The 20,965-nt window shown below is 38.6% G+C and overlaps 1 protein-coding gene and 1 pseudogene across 2 annotated transcripts in view; both read left to right on the plus strand.

The window, feature by feature from the left end:
* MRPS31 (mitochondrial ribosomal protein S31) overlaps positions 1 to 20,965 on the plus strand; it is a 47,683-nt gene that overhangs the window by 18,859 nt on the left and 7,859 nt on the right. For both annotated transcript variants that reach the window (XM_070407480.1, XM_070407479.1), the window contains exons 5-6: positions 3,248 to 3,321; positions 11,437 to 11,580. In XM_070407480.1, the coding sequence (XP_070263581.1) occupies positions 3,248 to 3,321; positions 11,437 to 11,580 (218 nt within the window). The remainder of the gene's footprint in view (positions 1 to 3,247; positions 3,322 to 11,436; positions 11,581 to 20,965) is intronic.
* Positions 5,815 to 9,782, plus strand: LOC139005095 (ubiquitin-conjugating enzyme E2 variant 1 pseudogene; annotated as a pseudogene).

Here is a 20,965-nt window from a genome sequence, read left to right on the forward strand (position 1 = left end):
CATTTATAATTATAATTTCTAATTAAGCATGTAGCCTGGTCAGTGTGGCTCAGTGGTTCAGCATCGATCCATGCACCAAGAGGTCATTGGTTCAATTCCCAGTCAGGGCACATGCCCGGGTTGCGGGCTCAATCCTCAGTAGGGGGGTGTGCAGGAGGAAGCCAATCTGTTTCTCTTTCATTGATGTCTCTATCTCTTTTTCTTCTCCCTCTCCCTTCTCTCTCTAAAAATCAATTTTAAAAGCACACATACATATTTTAAAAAACAGGCTATATTTTCTGCCTTTAAGACAATTGCTGACTTTAGCAACATTTTTGTGTGTGCGGGGGGGCCTCTTGGGGTCATTTTGTTTGGGACTCTTCACTTCCTAGACTTGTATGTCTATTTCCTTTGCCAGGATAAGGAAGTTTTCAGTCATTATTTCTTCAAATAGGTTTTCAATCCTTCGATGTTTCTCTTCTTATACCTCTGGATGCAAATGTTGTTATGCTTTATGTTGTCCCAGAGGTCCCTTAAACTATTCTCATTTTCTCTTATTCTTTGTTCTTTTTGCTGTTCTGATTGGGTGTTTTTTGCTACCTTATCTTCCAAACCAGTGATATCCTCTGCTTCATGTAATCTGCTATTGATTCCATCTAATGCAGCGGTTCTCAACCTGTGGGTCGCGACTCCTTTGGGGGTTGAATGACCTTTTCACAGGGGTCGCCTAAGACCATTGGAAAACACATATATAATTACATATTGTTTTTGTGATTAATCACTATGCTTTAATTATGTCCAATTTGTAACAATGAAAATACATCCTGCATATCAGATATTTACATTACGATTCATAACAGTAGCAAAATTACAGTTATGAAGTAGCAACAAAAATAATTTTATGGTTGGGGGTCACCACAACATGAGGAACTGTATTAAAGGGTCTCGGCATTAGGAAGGTTGAGAACCATTGATCTAATGTATTCTTCATTTCTGTTTTTGTATTCATTTCTGACAAGTCCTTTTTTTATGACTTCTATCTTTTTGTGTAAGTTCTCACTGAGTTCATCTACTCTTCCCCTAAGTTCATTGAGCATCCTTATAACCAGTGTTTTGAACTCTGCATCTAGTAGATTGCTTGCCTCCATTTTGTTTAGTTCTTTGTCTGGAGATTTGATCTGTTCTTTCATTTGAGACATGTTTCTTTGCCTCCTCATTTTGGCTGCCTCCCTGTTTGTTTCTGTGTATTAGGTGGATCTGATCCATCTCCCAGTCTTGGCAGGGTAGCCTTATGTGGTAGGTGTCCTATGGGGCGCAGTGGCACAGCCTTCCTGATCACCTGAGCCAGGTGCTCCAGAAATGTTCCTTGTATGGGTTGTGTTTACCTTCTTGTGGTTAAGTCTTGATTGCTATGGCACATCAGTGAGTGGGTGGGATTGACCTTCAGACTGTGGTTGTGAAGATTGGCCATGACTACCGCAGACAAGCTGTTGTTTGGGGGCTGACCCCACAGAGTGGGATTTGCTGTAGCAGGGCTCTGATGCCTGCTATGTCATTTGTGGAACTAATTGGGTGGTGCTTTGGTGTGGTCTGAAGCTGGCCTCTTGGTGTGTTGGTTCTGGGGCCTCTTGGGGGTGGGGTGCAGGTATCATTACAGGCCTAAGTCAGCTGCTACCTGTGCCCAACCCTGAAGCCACTTGAGTAGGACCTACAAAGTGAGTGTTTGGTAGCTGCCTCTGCTGAGTTTGGAGGTGCCTGGGAGAGGCTAGGCTGCAAACCAATGCCAGAAGCCAGCTGCCAATAGTGCTCAGCTGGGGACTACTTAGCAAGAGATATAGGACACACTAAGGCTGGCCACTTCTTGTTTGGGGTTGTTTGGAACCTTTCAGAGATTTTAGGTAAGTCTACATTGAGAGCTGAGGCCAGCCACTTGTGAATAACAGCCACTGAAAGGTTCTGCCATGTGCACCAGTTATGTGGGGTGGGTTCTCAGGGAATTACCAGGGTGAACAAGTTTGATGGAGACTCAGATATGGCACTAGCAGGCTGGATAGGGGGAGGGCTCAGCAAAAGGACAATGGCACCTGCCAGCACTTTTAGTACTGGAGAGAACTGCTCCTCCAACCTACACCCTGAAGCCAGACAATTCAGTCTTCCCTGTTTTTTCCTGGTGCTTTGAGCAACTACCCCAATGCTGTAGTTCAAAGTCAGTGAGTTCCTTAGTGAATAAGCCCTTTATGAGGAAAGCCTGGAACTCTAGCAGACCTCCCTCTCAACCGGGCAGAATCCAAGCTAATTCTCATAGCCAGATGTTGTGGGGACTCCTATTCCTGCCACTGATAGTCTAGGCCAGTGGTCAGCAAATTCATTAGTCAACAGAACCAAATATCAACAGTGCAACAATTGAAATTTCTTTTGAGAGCCTAATTTTTTAAACTTAAACTATATAGGCAGGTACATTGTTATTAACTTAATTAGGGTACTCCTAAGGCTTAGGAAGAGCCACACTCAAGGGGCCAAAGAGCCGCATGTGGCTCGCGAGCTGCAGTTTGCTGACCACTGGTCTAGGCTGGATGCCCAGTATTGGGCTGGGACTCCTCACCCTCAGGGAGGACCTCTACATCGGAGCTATCCCTCCCGATTTATAACCGACACATGTGAGTTTGGGACCAGTCCTTTCAAATCTCCTCTTCTTCTTCTATCAGTATCATGGAGGCTACTCCTTTTTATTCTTAGTGATAGGAGTTCTATTTTGTTAGTCTTCTGGTGTTTCTCAAGGGTGGTTGTACTATAATTTAGTTGTACGTTTTTTTGTTAGTTGTGTAATTTTGATATGGTCTCAGGAGGAAGTGAACACAGTTAACCTACTTTGACATCTTGACCAAAGTTCTAGATTCATTTATGACAACTTCTAATTTTGCATATTTTGATAGTTTCCCACAACATTGAGATTTCTAAAACATTAATATGAGATGGAGCAAATAAAAATTATGGCAAATTAGGCTAATCTTTACAATTAGGTATTTTGGAAATTAGGCTTTTAACTGTTTTGTTGTATTATGATGTAAAAATTCAAGTTCATCTGTTCCTATTTTTAGTTACTAGTCTTAAAGATATGGCAGTTTAATTAAAATGTCTGGTGTCATCAGTGGAATTACTTTTATATCTACATTGAATACTTTATATAAATTTTTTTTCTCATAAACAATTTTTATTGGCAGTGTATAAATACTCGTTGAATAAATTCTTTTTTCTTCTTTAATTTTAGGAAAAGTATATTTAAGGGAAAGAGACTTAATATTTTTGATGTTAAGGCAGCTACTGAAGAGGCACCTGAAACAGGTTTGTTAAGAAAAGAACAACACTATTTCTCATGTATAGAAAAATTCTATCTTTCATAAATGTCCTTAATGTTTGATTGCATAATAATCAGGTATTTAAATATTCCATCCTGTCATTGGCATGGATCCTGCTTATGAATGTACTTGCTGACATTGCTAGCCTTGGTCATATTTTCCTCTTGAAATGTTTCATTCTGTGAGGCAATGGGAAGTAAGGGGTGACTACCAGCCACATGAATCCAGAGCTATAGATTGGCTACTAATTTGGAGTAGAACATTGATCTCCCACCATTTGCAGTGTACCTGTGTACTATTGCAGAAAGATACACTGGTTTCTGCCGTAAGGTAGCTCACTGTCTAGAAGAGGAGATAGCATTGGCAGACCTAACTTACTGATTTAGTGATTGCGTAGGAGATGGGATGAGGAGCATTCAAGGAATATATTTAGCAGACCTGTAGTGTTTTTTTCTTAGTGCACTGTCTGTTCTCTGTTTTTTTCTCCTTTCTTCTTTAGGCAAGAAGTCAAATCCTTCAAATTTGCCATTTTAAGTCTAATTAAAGAGAAATAAGAATATCTTTTTGCTTAGCATTAAGTTTGATTTACTGATAAAATAACTGAAGAAACTCAATACAAATGGTCTCCAGCTTACAAGTTACTTCCAATTCTAAAGATTGTAAGCTTTTTGGACCTTGGTAGACATAATTTTATATTTAATATTTAAGTTCCTAGCCCCCCCCTCCAGTGACTCATGTAAACTTTCTATCATTTACTGATTTTCCTACTGTTCAATAAGCTCATGATATTAGGGGCTAGGTCTCAGTGATCTTTATATAGTAGCACCTAGCGAAGTGGTTTACAGATAATAGGAATTCGTAATTTTAAATTTTAAAATCCTTTTTTGAACAAATTGGGATAAACTATATATATCCATAAAGGAAAGGAGTTAATTCAATCAATGTTTATATATTTAAATGAAGTTGAAGCTAAGAGAACACCCCACCCTGTATTGTGCCAACTGCATTCTGTCCTGTGTGATGAAAAGGAAATGCACAGGCATGGGGAAAGGATCACCTTTCCCCTAATGAAGTGGCAACTGTTAAGCTTGCCCAGAAAGGGAATTTGTTGTCAGGGCAATTGCTATTGTCCATCTAATGAATAGCCAGAAGAGACACTTGGATTCTTGAAAGAGCCAGCTTGCTTTTTTAAAATCAGAAATATTATTTCTAAAACTGAAATTAGCTAGCAAGGAGGTAATAAAAGTTATATGTATTTTACAAAATAGTATAAAATAATGAAACTCTAATAAGGAAAGTAATGCACAAATTTATGTCAATTTACTCTAAGGAAGGTATTGTTTTAATAAGCTATATTACATTTGAATGTCATTTTCCCCCAACTAAATACAAGAAGAGCAATAATGTGCAAACCTAAATTTAGTATTTATTCACTGTTGTTTCCCTACCACCTAAAATAATGCCTGACTTATACAGTGGGGCCTTGACTTATGAGTGTCCCGACTAACGAGTTTTTCGAGATACGAGCCATCTCTCGGCTGATTTTTTGCTTTGAGTTGCGAGCTAAAATTCGGGTTACAAGCCAGCTTCAGATACCCCACCGTTAGTTGGCGCAGCGAACGTCACAGTGAACGCCACAACATCAGCCCAGCATCACGTGTCTCACTCGTTCACTTTTTGATTTGACATACGAGTAATTTGAGTTATGAGCTCCGTCACGGAACGAATTAAACTCGTAAGTCAAGGCCCCACTGTAGTTGGCATTCAATAATTATTTACTGAACAAATGAATGAGTTCTTCTGTCCCATGATTGCCACATTTTGCTCCCCACTAAGTTCTTACCGGTGCTGCAAAGAATATAGTCCTATACCCTATTGCTTATCCTGGAGAGATTTGGTTTGGGTATCTGGATTATTCAGCCTCAGATTATGCCATACTAACCTCTCTGAGTTTCCCATCCATCACTTATAAAATGGGGCTAATCTCAAAGATTAAATAAAATAATATAATTAAAGTGTCAGGCATAATGCCTGAATCATAGTGCACATTCAATAGATAGTCGCAGCTATTAACATCCATCTTCTATATATATAAAAGGCTAATATGCAAAGTGTCCCCTTGAGAGTTCAATCACTCGCTATGACGTGCGCTGACCACCAGGGGGTAGCGCAGAACAAAGGAAGGCGTCAGCCGGCAACTGGGGAAGGAAAGCCCCGGCCAGCAGCTGGAAGGCCCCAATCAGTCATGATTGCCAGCCAAGCTTAGGGACTCTACCCATGCACGAATTTTGTGCACTGGGCCTCTAGTTAATAATGATGAAACATCAGGAATGGTGGTGTGCGAGATCCTCTCCTCCTGAAATTACAACAAGTTAACTAGCTATAATTCAACAAAGAAGTCTCTGCTCAATACAGAGGCATGCCTGAGAAACTCCTATATTGAAACATCTAAAGATGGGTAACCAGGAATAAACAGGGAGATGAGAAGGGAGGAAAAAGTTCACAGCCCACAGACATAGCCCTGTAGCTGGTGTGGAGAAGGGAGGAAGCTGGCGCTGGGAGGCACTTTCTTCAGCCGGGAGGAACAGAGAACATTGGGGGGCAGTACAGCAGGGTGAACAGTGTCTAAGTCAGCAGATGCCTGATAGAGCACAGGGTTCTTCCATGCAGTTCTCCACAGTTGGGACAAACTGTGGTGCTTCAGACAAAGAAACAGAACCACAGAGCCCTGGCAGTTGTTGGACTCCCCAAACTCGCCTCTGGTTGCCCTTGGAGTTGGTGCAAGGAGCATATTATCTGTAAACCAAGAACAATTATAGTAGAACTGCTGTTTCCCTCTGTGACAGATCCCCAGGTGGGGAGCTTGAGGTGGGACTCCCATGGAGGTCAGGGGTCACCAATACAGTGAGTGCAAAACCAACCCCACCCCAACAGCACGGCTGTACTGTCTTACGAAAGCCATGGAGGTCAAGACTAGGAGATCACAGAACTAAAAAATCTTGTAATGCAGCACCATCTACTGGAAAATAGTAGAAAGACCTCTACAAAGGAAGCTGATATATAAATGCCTAGGCAAAGGAAAACTGCAAATACCATGAATAGCCACAGTAATGAGGATGATCAGAAAGAAAATGGAAAATCCCCAGTAAGTCAACTGGAACACATGGAAATATGTGATATAAATGACAGATTTCAAGATTGCATTTCTAAAAATACTCAACAAGATGTGAGAAAATACAGACAGGCAATTAAATGCACCCAGAAAAAAGAAAATGAACAAAACAAGTATTTTACCAATGAAATTGAAACTTTAAAAAAGAACCAATCATACCCAGCCAGCATGGGTCAGTGGTTGAGCATCAACCTATGAACCAGGAGGTCAGGGTTCGATTCCTGGTCAAGACACATGCCCAGAGAGCAACAGAAAATAAGAGGAGCTCAAACCGTTATAGTCTCGCTTTCAGAACTTTCAGAAAACATCACAGCCCTGCCAATACCTTGATTTGAGCCCAGAAAAACGTCCAACCCACAGAACGGTCAAACTTCAAGTGAAGGCCGGTCTTTGAGCGACAGCGACGCAAGATGGCAGCCAGCATGGGCTCAGGAGTAAAAGTCCCTCGCAATTTTCGACTGTTGGAAGAACTTGAAGAAGGCCAGAAAGGAGGAGGAGATTGCACAATTAGTTGGGGTGTAGAAGATGATGAAGACATGACACTTACAAGATGGACAGGGATGATAATTGGACCTCTAAGAACAGTTTATGAAAACCGAATGTACAGCCTTAAAATAGAATGTGGACCTAAATACCCTGAAGTACCCCCTGTTGTAAGATTTGTAACAAAAATTAATATGGAGTTTATAGTTCTAATGGAGTGGTGGACCCAAGGGCCATATTAGTGCTAGAGAAATGGCATCGTTCATATAGTATCAAACATGTCCTGCACGAGCTTCGGCACCTAATGATGTCTAATGAAAATATGTCACTCCCTCAGCCACCTAAAGGACAGTGTTACAGATACTAATCAAAAAGAAAACCACAGGCCCACCCTTCCCCCATTCGATTTAAGCAGTCTTCAATTTCCACAGTAGTAACTTTTCTAGATACGTCTTGTAGACATCAAAGTACTGGAAAGGAAGCTCCTATTCAAAGGCAGTTTATCTTCTTAAGATACTGTAAGTGATACTAATTTGTTGTCCATTTGAAATATATAAGTTGTGCTATAATAAAAAAAAAAAAAAAGAAAAGAAAAAGAGACACATGCCCAGGTTGTGGGGCTCAGTCCCCAGTGTGGGGCATGCAGAAGGCAGCCAATCAATGACTCTCATCATTGATGTTTCTATCTCTCTCTCTCCATTCCTTTGTGAAATCAATAAAAATATATTTAAACACACACACACACACACACACAATCAGAAACCCTGGAAATGAAGCATGCAATTAAAGAGATTAAAAAGTGAACTGTGCAAAGAAAACAGAGCCAACAAGATGGAGAGAAGAATTAGTGATATCGAAGATAGCCACCTAAAAATGGTGCAGAGGGAAGAAGAGAGAGACCTGAGCATAAAGAAAAATGAAAGAGTTCCACGAGAACTATCTGACTTCATCAGAAAGAGCAATATTAGAATTATAGGCATTGCAGAGGAAGAAGAGGGAGCAGGGAACAGAGAGTCTATTCAAACAAATAGTGGATGAGAACTTCCCAAACCTATGGAAAAAACTAGGTCCTCGAATCCAAGAAACAAAAAAGAACACCTAGTTACCTCAATCCAAAGAGGCCCTTTCCAAGGCACTTGGTATTGAAACTGTCAAAAATTGATGACAAAGAAGAAATTCTCAAAGCAGTCAGGGAAAAAAAGGAAGTGACCTGCAAAGAAAAACGCATCAGAATTTCATCTAACTTCTCAGCAGAAAATTTGCAAGCCAGAAGAGAGTGGAACCAAATATTCAAACATTTGAAAGAGAAATTACCAGCCACGAATAATATACCCAGCAAAATTATTCTTTGTATATAAAGGAGAAATAAAGATGTTCCCAGACATACAGAAGCTGAGGGATTTTAACACCAGAAAACCTCCATTGCAGGAAATACTCAAAGGGGTTATTCTACCTGAAACAAAGAACATAAGGTCACAATACTAAGAATAAGATCACCAAAAACTTACAGTATAAACAGGGATAATTTGTGACAACAAAAACATAAAAGGTCTGAACTAGCAAAGGAAGGTGAAGATGACGTACTCAAAAGAAAAAAAAAACTACACTATATATGTAACTTCATTTTTTATAAATTTGAACAAAGAAGCCAGAAACACACAATGAACTAAATATAGTTTCTTCAATAATTGGTGTTGGGAAAACTGGAAAACCACATGCAAATGAATGAAGCTGGATTAGTTTGTCTCCATGTATAAAAATTCACTCAAAATGGATCAAAGACCTAAATATAAGACCTGAAACAATAATTTACATAGAAGAAACTATAGGTACCAAACTTATGGACCTTAGTCGTAGAGAACATTGTATGAACTTGACTCCAAAGGCAAGGGAAGTAGAGACAAAAATAAATGAATGGGACCATATCAAACTAAAAAGCTTCTTCACGGCAAAAGAAACTGAAATCAAAACAAAGAGGCAGTTAACCAGATGGAGATGATATTTGCAAACAGTTGCTCTGACAAAAGTTTAATTTCCAAAATATATAAAGAACTCAAAATCAACACAAAACAACCCAATCAAAAAAGTGGGCTGACGTCCTGAAAGCACACCTCTCCCAAGAAGACATACAAACAGCCAATAAATATATGAAAAGATGTTCAACCTCACTAGCAATTAAGGCAATGCAAATCAAAACTACAATGAGATACCACCTCACACCTGTTAGAATGGTTATTATCAACAAGACAAGTAATAGCAAGTGTTGCAGAGGAAAAAAGGGAACCCTCATTCATTACTGGTAGGAATGTAGTCTGGCACAACCACTATGGAAAGCAGTCTGGTGATTGATCAAAAAAATAAGAATAAAACTACCATATGACCCAGCAATCCCTCTCCTAGGTGTATACCAAAGAAACACAACAACCTGAAAAACATGTATTCACAAAGATATATGTACCCCTATATTCATTACAGCATTATTCATAGTGGCCAAAACATGTAAACAACCAAAGTGTCCTGCGATAGAGGGCTGGATAAAGAAGATGTGGTACATATACAAAATGGAATACTACTGAGCCATAAGAAAGGATGATATAGCACCATTTGCAACAACATGGATAGGACTTGAGAACATTATGCTAAGTGAAATAAGTCAAAAAAAGCTAAGAATCATATAATTTCACTCATGTGGGATATAAAACAAACTCATGAACACAAATAGCAGTGTGGTGGTTGCCAGAGGGAAGGGGGTATTGGGAAAAGGGGTCCTAATATATGGTGACAGGAGAAGATTGGACTTTGGGTGCTGGGCACACTGCAATATATAGATCTTATAACATAGAAACCCACACCTGAAACCTATATGTTCATGTTGACCAATGTGACCCCAAGAAATTTAATTTTAAAAAACAAAATGAGGATGATCATTATCTTCATGAGAAGACAGGTTGATCAGTGTCCACTGAATGAATTTTAAAAAGTGTGACCATAATAAATTATTTACTATTATTACTCTGTAAATATGGCTGATACGCCTAATTACTATGATCTTTTCTCTGTATCAGCTGTTCTAGGTCAACATACTTAATATCCAGCATTTGATGCTGGCTGTTAGGCATGGTCATATATGAACTTTAATTTTAAGTCTTTGTATGGACATATGTTTTCTTTTGGGTAAATATTTAGGAGTAAAATGGTTGCATGATAAGTGTATTCTCAACTTTTAAAGAAACTGAGAAACTATTTTCCAAAGTGGTTGTACCATTTTACGTTCTCACCAGCATTGACTCCTGGGAATATGACTCATTCTTGAAAGATGTCTTAAATTTTCAAAACAAGTGATTGAAATATTGCATGATGGTATTTATAAGCTAATATTATACTACCTTACTAAGAGTTTGTTGTGAGGATTAAATGAACTAATATACAAAAAGCACTTAGTAAAGAGTAAGTTCTCAGTGTCCATTAGTAGTAGTATTACTGTCATTATTATTATTATTATTATGTTAATTTTTCTTTGGTCTTTATTAGTAGTATGTTAGTGACTTAACAGACTAAAAATAGGCTGGACTTTAAAGAACAGAGTCCCATGTTGTATTAAAATATTCATTTTTATAAAAATACTAGAGGCCTGGTGCACAAAATTCATGCACTGGGTGTGGGAGTGTCTCACAACCCAGCCTGCACCCTCCTCAATCTGGGACCCCTCGGGGGATGTCCAACTGCCAGTTTAGGCTCAATCTCACAATCTGGGACTGCTGGCTCCCAACCGCTCACCTGCCTGCCACCCGGATCACCTCCTAACCACTACCCTGCCAGCCCAGTCACCCCCAACTGCCCTCCCCTGCCATCCCGGTCGCCCCCAACTGTCCTCCCCTGCCGTCCCCGTCACCCCTAATTGCCCTCCCCTGCAGGCCTGGTTCCCCCCAACTGCCTTCCCTTTCTGGACTGGTCACCCCTAACTGCCCTCCCCTACTGGCCTGATAGCCCACAACTGCCCTCACCTGCCGGCCATCTTGTGGCTGTGGGCGCCGCCATCTTTGAGGGGGTGGCAGTCAATTAGCATATCCCCTCCTTATTGGCTGTGGGTGCCACCATCTTTGCGACAGCATGAGAGTCAATTAGCATATTCCCTCTCTATTAGATAGGATCTTTAAACAAAATATACATTTCTTTTTTTCTTTCCAGTAGAGAGGCCACTGAGACTTTAGTGGTTGATTACCACTAAAAGTAAAAGTTAAGGCTTTTAATTATTGTACTTGTAGTCTTTACGTATCATTTCTGTTTCAGTTTTAGCTCTCAGAGAGCAAACTTTCACTGTATAGTGTATAATAATGTGCTTCAAGGTATGAAGATATATCACCAACTCAGAGTTGATTATAACATTTTTAAAAAGAAAGATATTGACATTGACTTGTCCTTATTTGAAATGTTTTTATTATATAGAAACAGCACCTTCACTTTGGGATGTGGAATTTGCTCAGCAGTTAGCTGCAGTAAATGAACAGTCCTTTCAGAATGGTTTTGAAGAGATAATCCAGTGGACAAAAGAGGGGAAACTGTGGGAATTCCCAATTAACAATGAAGCAGGTAAGTTTAACTTCAGAAGTTTATAAAATTCACTGATTGAACCCTGCCAGCATGGCTTAGTGATTGAGCATCAACCTATGAACCAGGAGGTCATGATTCGATTCCCAGTCAAGGTGCATTCCTGGGTTGTGTGCTTGATCCCCAGTGGGAGTGTGCAGGAGGCAGCTGATCAGTGATTCTCTCTCATCATTGATGTTTCTATCTCTCTCTCCTTCTCCCTTCCTCTCTGAAATCAATAAAAATATTTTTTTAAAAATAAAAAAAATAAAAGATTAGCTAAAAGTTGCAAACACCTCATTAATTCTTGGGAAAATGTAGTCCGTATTTTAACCTTTGTAGTTTTCTGCTGTTACTGTAATATTTTGATTTTTTTATAACCTTTCATTTGTTTGGACTAGTAAGTAGAATGGAAGCTTAAATATCAGAAATAATCTTATATTTTCATAAAGTACTAGAGGCCCGGTGCATGAAATCCATGCGCAGGTAGGGTCCCTAGGCCTGCCTGGCGATCAGGGCCGATCTGTGGGGTGACCGGCGAGGCAGTTGGGGGGCCCCCACTGGCACCTGCCTTGGCCAGCCTGGGGCCTCCAGGCAGGAGGCAGCTCCTGCGTTGAGCGTCTGCCCCTGGTGGTCAGTGTGCGTCATAGAGACCTGTTGTTCCGTCGTTCGGTCGATTTGCATATTAGGCTTTTATTATATAGGATTACTTTTTATAATAAAACTTTAGAGACTTAGCAAATTCTTATATTTTGTATATGTGTATGGTATATACAGTAATATAGCATACTGGGTTTACTCTATTACACAACATGTATATTAAAGTTTTTTGGTTTCTTTATTCTGTAAGGTATCAGAGTATAGTAAAAAAACACACACACTCAAAAAAACAAAAAACAGAAAGTAAAAGTAGTTGTGCAAACCTGAGTATAGATCCTCAACTCTGTCAATTATTAGCCATTTGCCTTTGAGGAAGTTACTTACTTTGAGCCTTAGTTTCCTCATCTATAAAATTAAGGCTACCTCATTGGAAGACTATAAGAATTAAATAAGATAAAGTTATTGAGTTGCTCAGCACAGTTCTTGGCATGTAATGCATATGAATAAATGTTAGCTCCTTACCCCTTCTGTATGATCATAGAATTTTAAATGGAGTGAAAAACTTAGAAAATACAAGGTGTAGTATTAAGGGAAGATTTCGTTATTTAATGACACTTGAGTTTTCTAAGTCTTCATGGTTAAACACGTGGTTTTAAAACCCGGTATTGAGTCCTGGCTGGGTAGTTTAGTTGATTAGAGCATCCCCCGAATACACCAAGGTTCGATCCTCAGTCAGATCATGTACAAGAATCAACCAGTGAATGCATAAATAAGTGGAACAACAAATCAGTGTTTCTCTCTCTCTTGATCTCTCTCTCTCTCTCTCTCTCTCTCTCTCTAATCAATAAAAATTTTTAAAATGTTAAACTGAATATTGAGGTAGAATAACTTATGACTTTATTTAGATGAGACAAGTGAAGTATAGTTGATTAGGAGTTCAAGTTCCTAAGTGAGTTATAAACTTAATCTCTCCAAGCCTTGTCTCCCTCATCTATAAAGTGATGGGAATAATAATAGAACTTATTTTATAAGATTCATCTTAGAAACAAGTGAGATTATACAAGTAAAGCATCATCACTATCATCTGGCTTTCTATAACAACAATATTGTGAGGAGGTATGCTGCTGTAACTATTTTCTGTTATATACTGTAACCTTTAAAACTCTTTAAATATTAACAAGGATATTATGTATTTTCTAGGAACTACCAACTAGGGTAATAGAAAAGCATGAGTTGGTGGTTCATTGTCATCAACAGTAAATACTTAAGTTCATTAAAATCCCGAGTCCCTACTCCAAAGGAATTTATCTGAAATTTGACCTGGTTTTTGAATGTTTAATCTATAATAACAAAAGCTTAATATGCAAATCAACTGAACAGCAGAACAACCATCCAGACGACCTTCTGGACTACCACGCTATGACACCACGGGCTCCAGGACAGCCAAAGCAGGTGCGATGCGATTGTTCAGGCCATTGCCCCATGATCGCCCTGCAGAGGGAGGCACATGCCACTGGCCGATGGGGCAATCAATTGTGCGGGGGGGGGGGGCGGGCGGGCGCGCATGGCTCCACGATCACCCCAAAGTGGGAGGCCCAGGCCATCCTCTGCTGGGTGATCTATCGCGGAGCCCCGCAATAAGTCACCCCAAAGAGGGAGGCTCAGGCTACTGGGCTGGCGGCACTGCGGCGGTTGGGCGGGGCCTCCCTCTGTGGGGTGATCAATCTGGGGGCCCTGTGATTGATCACCCCATAGAGGAAGGCCCAGGCCACCAGCCAGTGACACTGTGGCAAGTTGCAGGGCCAGCCAGTGATCGCCTCGCAGAGGGTGGCCCAGGCCAACCAAACCATCACACCCCATGCCTGTCGGCCGCAGAGAGAGGCAACCGATGGCGGAGGAGGGGGGCAGCGCCGCACAGATGGCAAGCAGTGGCAGCAGCAGGGGTGGGTCCAGCTGCCAGCACCTGGGAGAAGGAAAGGCCTGATAGGCCCTGATTGCCAGCCAGGCCTAGGGACCCTACCTGAGGGGTCCCAGATTGCGAGAGGGCGCAGGCCAGGCTGTAGGACACACAATACACACACACACACACACACACACACTGTACACAAATTTTGTGCACCAAGCCTCTCTAGTTTTTAAATAAGAAAAAAAATGTTTTAAGTCAATTTATGAAGATAAATATGTTCCATATATTCTGTGCATATTATTGATACTTCATGGTCAGAAAGGGCGGTATCTCATTTCTAGTTCCTTCAGGCAATTATTTGAAAAACGGAAGGAACTATGGCAACTTTCTCACTTTGCTCACTCCCCTCAATACATCTTAGGAACCTCTGATTACTCAGAGAGACTGGCATTAGAACCTGGAGCCCCAACAGTTCAATAACATTCTTTTATATACTGAGTATACTGGTTAATAATGCAGATTTTTTTCAATAGATGGAGTTACACATATGTTGATATATATGCAATTTGATATATATGCTATTTTGTTGTATTGACAGCAAACTTCGAAACTGCTTATGTCAAATTTTCTGAAGGTATTAACATCATAGATATTTTTACACTTAAAAATTTCGAATTTCGTGCCCAAAAAAAAGAGCATTTGCGGGAAGTTTTAATTCATTACTTTATTTTGAAGAAAAGTGCCGCTGAAAGCTTCAGGAAGCTTATGGTGAACATACTCCATCTCCAGATACTTGTGAACGCTGATTTAAACGCTTTAAAAGTAATGATTTTGATGTGAAAGACAACATCCAGGTCAACCGAAAAAGTTTGAAGGCCAACAATTACAAGCATTATTGGATGAAAATGCATATCAAACTTAAAAACAACTTGTAAAAAGATTAAACGTTGCTCAGCAAACAATTTCCGATTGTTTACAAGCAATGGGAAAGATTTTAAAGGAAGGAAAATGGGTGCCACATCAACTGAATGAAAGACAAATGAAAAACCAAAAAAACATTAGTAAAATATTGGTTCAACGGCACGAAAGTAAGTCTTTTTTGCCTCAAATTGTGACTGGTGATGAAAAGTGGACTTATTTTGAGAATTCCAAACGCACAAAATCATGGGTTGATCCAGGTCAACCATCAACATTGATTGCAAGGCCTAATCACTTCGGAAAGAAGACAATGCTCTGCGTTTCATGGGATCAGGAAGGTGTGGTGTATTATGAGCTTCTAAAACCCGTTGAAACCATTAATACTGATGGCTACAGACAACAAATAATCAATTTGAACCACACTTTGATTGTGAAACGACCAGAATGTGCCAGAAGACATGGCAAAGTAATTTTACTTTATGATAACCCACTATCACACACTTCAAAACCAGTTAAAGACACGTTAAAAGATCTTACCTGGAAAGTATTAACCCACCTGCTGCATTCACCATACCTTGCTCCTTCAGATTACCACTTGTTCCAATCGATGGCACACGCACTTTCTGAGCAGCACTTCAAAACATACGAACAAGTGGAAAATTGGGTCTTTGAATGGTTTGCCTCAAAACAAGAAAAGTTCTATTGGGACGGTATCCACAAATTACCTGAAAGATGGGGCAAATGTGTAGCTAGCAATGGACATTACTTTGAATAAAGCACTTTTGATGTTTCTCTTGAAATTATTGTGTTTTCTTTGACTACAAAATCTGCATTATTAACCGGTACACCTGGTATTTCTTATACTTAAATTTTAAGATTAATAAAATGTCATGCTCTATCAATAATTAGCTTCATGAAGTTTTACTTTGGTGCTTTCGGGGAAAGATGTTTTGTTTTATTTTTAGGGGTTTGCCATTTCAGTTTTGGAACATAATACTGAAAATGACAAACAGCATGTCCTGTTTTACAATTTAGTTCCTAGTGTTGTGTTTTCCCATTACATAAAAAATATGATTTGTTGTTTTGCCACTTAAAATGTATAAATTATTTTTCTTATTCAATGTAGGGTATTTTTTGTTAGTTTTTGTTTTAAGAACTAGTTTGTCCCTCCTGTTGTGCTTTGCCAAATTAAGGGTGTCTGGAAATGTTATCCAAGAGTAATTTTCAATACAGGCTTAGGTGGACGAAAAGCTTAGTCATGTATGTTAATCATTCTTTTGTTTTTATTCTTCACTTGGTTTAAACTTTTTCACTTTTAATGTGTCATCCTTTGCTAGGTATCTAAAATAATGTGCTATAATATGAACTAGCAAGAATAATTATGAAAATTCAAAATTACCATAAAATTCTAAAGAGGGCTCTGTTGTTATGGTGGATGGTAAAGTGTAGAAAAAATTAGGGCAGGTATAAAGATTACAGGGCAAGTATGTGTTATCTGAAATAATTTATTGGTTGTTTTACTGTATTTTTAATGTACTTTTTATTGTTGATAGTATTACAGATATCTCCCATTTCCCTTCCTTTATCCCCCTCTTCCCAGCCCCTATCTATTGGTTGTTTTAGATGATATGATGGCCCATGAACAAGAGCCTCAAAGTACTGACAGGAAAAGAAGTAATAGTTTTGACAATAAGTGGGAGTGGAAAGAATTTATAGTGAACTGAATTTGCTTCAGTGCTGTCATATACCCTTGTCAAAAATAATTGGTTATTGCTATTAACTGGGTTTACCCTTTTTTGTTGTACCATATTTTTAGCTGTATTCATTAATATTTCATTGCATTCAATATTATTTATCGCAAAATTAAATTTGTTAGACACAAAATTAACATGTTCACTTTAGTTGATTTATATACCATATGGGATTTTTCTTCCTGTATTTAACTTCCCATTCTCTCTTATTTTCTCTTTACTATATTATGTTTTATTTAACTTATTGAAAAGATATTTTGAATTTCATAAACATATGGAAGTTTACTTGCAGCAAAGTCAAATAATATAAAGGGATGGGGAGTTTACTTGACCGTATTTCTCTTTCCTTTTCCTGAAACAAACATTGTAAATGGTTTGATATGTGTCCTCTCAGTTCACTTTAAAAGGCAGTTACATATTTACCTTTTGTTTTGTTTTGACCTATATGGGACCATAGATTGTCCTGAAGCATTTTTTTCTTACTTAGTGATATATGTTGAAAACATTTGGTAAGGGATTTTATTTATTTAAAATCATGTTTCTCGGCACCATTGGGTCCTTCAACCTGAGAACTTTGTTTTTCAATTGGGGAAAAATTTTCAATTTTCTTTTATTATTTGATAATTTGATAATTCTTTCAATCTCTATTTTCTCTCTCTTTTTTCCTTTATTGATTAAGGTATTACATATGTGTCCTTATTGCCCCATTACCCCTTACACACACACTCATGCCCTCACCCCCTGTTGTCTGTGTCCATTGGTTAGGCTTATATGCATGCATACAAGTCCTTTGGTTGATCTCTCCCCCTCACCCCCACCCTCCCCTACCTTCCCTCTGAGGTTTGACAGTCTGATCAATGCTCTTTTGTCTCTGGATCTCCTTTTGTTCATCAGTTTAGTTGTTCATTATATTCCATAAATGAGTGAGATCATGTGATATTTATCTTTCTCTGACTTATTTCACTTAGCGTAATGCTCTCTAGTTCCATCCATGCTATTGCAAATGGTAAGAATTCCTTCTTTTTTTACCGCAGTGTAGTATTCCATTGTGTAGATGTACCACAGTTTTTTAATCCATTCTCTTTTAGTCATATCTTTGTTTTTCATAACAAGGTATTACTGGCTTCATAAATTGATCTAGGAAGTGTCCTTCCACTTTGTGAAGAGATTGTGTAAAATTGGTGTTTATTTTTCTTTAAACATTTTATAAAATTGTCAAATGAAGTGATCTGGGCTTATGGATTGCTTTTTTTTTTTTTTTTAGAGCTTTTAAATTACACATTCCTTTTCTTAAATAGTTATAAAACTGTATTTTTGGGGAGGGTTGAGTTTTGGTAGTTCAGATTGTTGAATTTTTTAGTGTAAAATTGTTTGTAATGTTCCTTTACTATTCCTTTAATGAGTTTGGGATTTATAATAACTCCCTTTTCATTCTTAATATTGGTGGTTGGTGACTTCTCCACTTTATTCTTTATAGCACTTAATAGATAGATTTATCAATTTTACTAATTTTTTTAAAGAACAAGGTATTGGTATATTTTTTTAAATTTTTATTGTTGAGAATATTACAAATGTCCCTCCCCGCCCCCATTATCCCCCTCTACCCGGGTCCCATCTCACCCCAGGCCTTCACCACCCTACTGTCTGTGTCCATAGGTAAAATCTTTGGTTAATCTCTTCCCACCCCTGAACCCCCTTCCCTCTAAGATTCATCAGTCCATTTCATGCTTCTGATTCTATTTAATTCACCAGTTTATTTTCTTCATTAGATCTCTTGTTTGTGTATTTTGTTTTTTAGATTCAATTGTTGATAGATAAGTATTTATTACCATTTTATTGTTCATGTTTTTAGCTACTTCCTCCTCCTTCTCCTCCTTCTCCTCCTCCTCCTTCTTCTCTTCCTCTTCCTCTTCTTCTTCTTCCTCTTCTTAAAGAACAGCCTTTAACTTTTCAAGTAATACTGGCTTGGTGGTGATGAACTCCTTTAGCTTTTTCTTGATTGTGAAACTCTTTATCTGACCTTCAATTCTAAATGATACCTTTGCTGGGTAGAGTAATCTTGGTTGTAGGTTCTTGCTATTCATCATTTTGAGTATTTCTTGCCCTCCCTTCTGGTCTGCAAAGTTTCTGTTGAGAAATCAGCTGACAGTTCTATGGGTGCTCTCTTGTAGGTAAATACCTGCTTTTCTCTTGTTGCTTTTAAGCTTCTCTCTTATCTTTAACCCTTGGCATTTTAATTATGATGTGTCTTGATGTATCTTTGGGTTCCTCTTGTTTGGGATTCTCTGTGTTTCCTGGACTTGTGAGTCCATTTCTTTCACCAGATAGGGGAAGTGTTCTGTCATTATTTCTTCAAATTGTTTTTCAATATCTTGCTCTTTCTCTTCTCCTTCTGGCATCCCCAAAAATGTGAATGTTGGTACACTTGAAGTTGTCCCAGAGACTCCTTACACTATCTTAATTTTTTTTTTTCTCTTCTCATTGGGTGTTTTATGCTTCCTCATATTCCAAATTGTTGATTTGATTCTCGGAATCCTCCACTTTACTATTGAATCCTGTAAATTATTCTTTTTTTATTTTCCTTTTTATTCTTGTTTTTTTTTTTGTCTTGTTTTGTTTTCATTTTATTTTATTATTTTTTTAATCTTTATTGTTGAAAGTATTACATATGTCCCCCTTTTTCCCCCATCAACCCCCTCCAATCCACCCTCAGCCTCTGCCCCAGGCCCTCACCATCCCACTGTCTATGAATTATGCATACAAGGTCCTTAGTTGATTACCTCCCACCCACCCACCCTCCCCTGCCTTCCCTCTGAGATTCCACACTCTGTTCCATGCTTCCATGTCTCTGGATCCACTCCGTTCCTCAGTTTATTTTGTTAATTGGATTCCATATATGAGTGAGATCATATGATACTTGTCTTTCTCTGACTGATTTATTTTACTTAGCATGATACTCTTTAGGTCCCTCTATGCTGTCTCAAAGGCTAAAATATTCTTTTCTACTGGTCCATAGTATTACATGGTATAAATGTACCACAGCATTTTTTATCCACTCATTTACTGATGGACATGTGGGCTGTCTCCAGATCTTAGCTATTGTAAATTGTGCTGCCATGAAAATAGGGGTGCAAACATTACTTCTAATTGGGGTTTCGGATCTCTTAGGATATATTCCTAGAAGTGGGATCACTGGATCAAATGGCAGTTCCATATTTAATTTTTTGAGGAAACTCCATACTGTTTTCCATAATGGCTACACCAGTCTGAATTCCCTACAGCAGTATACTAGGGTTCCCTTTTCTCCATATCCTTGCCAGCACTTGTCATTTGTTGATTTGTTGATGGTAGCCATTCTGACAGGTGTGAGGTGATACCTCATTGTTGTTTTTATTTGCATCTCTCTAATGACCAGTGACTTTGAGCATTTTTTTCATAAGTCTCTTGACCATTTGTATGTCTGCTTTGGAGAAGTGTCTAGGTCCTTTACATATTTTTTAATTGGATTGTTTGTCTTCCTTTTGTTAAGTTGTATGAGTTCCTTATACTAAGAGTATATTTTAGATATTAACCCTTTATCAGATGTATCATTGCCAAATATATTCTCCCATACAGTGGGCTCCCTTTTTGTTTTGTTGAAGGTTTCTTTTGCTGTGCAGAAGCTTCTTATTTTGATGTAGTCTGATTTGTTTATTTTTTCCTTAGTTTCTTTTGCCCTGGTGATATATCCTTAAAGATATTGCTTCGAGAAATTGTCTGAGATTTTGCTGCCTATGGTTTCTTCTAGGATTTTTATGGTTTCCCAACTTATATTTAGATCTTTTATCCATTTTGAGTTTATTCTTGTGTATGGTATAAGTTGGTGGTCTAGTTTCATTTTTTTGCATGTATTGTCCAATTGTCCCAACACCATTTATTGAAGAGACTGTCTTGACTCTGTTATAAGCTCTTGCCTCCTTTGTCAAATAATAATTGAGTGTTATGGTTTGGGTCGATTTCTGGGGTCTCTGTTCTGTTCCATTGATCTATATACCTGTTCTTGTGCCAGCATCAGGCTATTTTGATTATGGTGGCTTTGTAGTATAACTTGATTTCTGGTATTGTGATTCCTCCAACTTTGTTCTTTCTCAGGATTGCTGCAGCTATTCGGGGTCTTTTGTGGTTCCATACAAATTTTTGGAGTGTCTGTTCTAGATCTGTCAGATATACTGTT

The sequence above is a fragment of the Myotis yumanensis genome, unplaced genomic scaffold, assembly GCF_028538775.1.
Source record: "Myotis yumanensis isolate MYYU_CA2020_CCGP unplaced genomic scaffold, mMyoYum1.0.hap1 SCAF_3, whole genome shotgun sequence".
NCBI classification, from domain to species: domain Eukaryota; kingdom Metazoa; phylum Chordata; class Mammalia; order Chiroptera; family Vespertilionidae; genus Myotis; species Myotis yumanensis.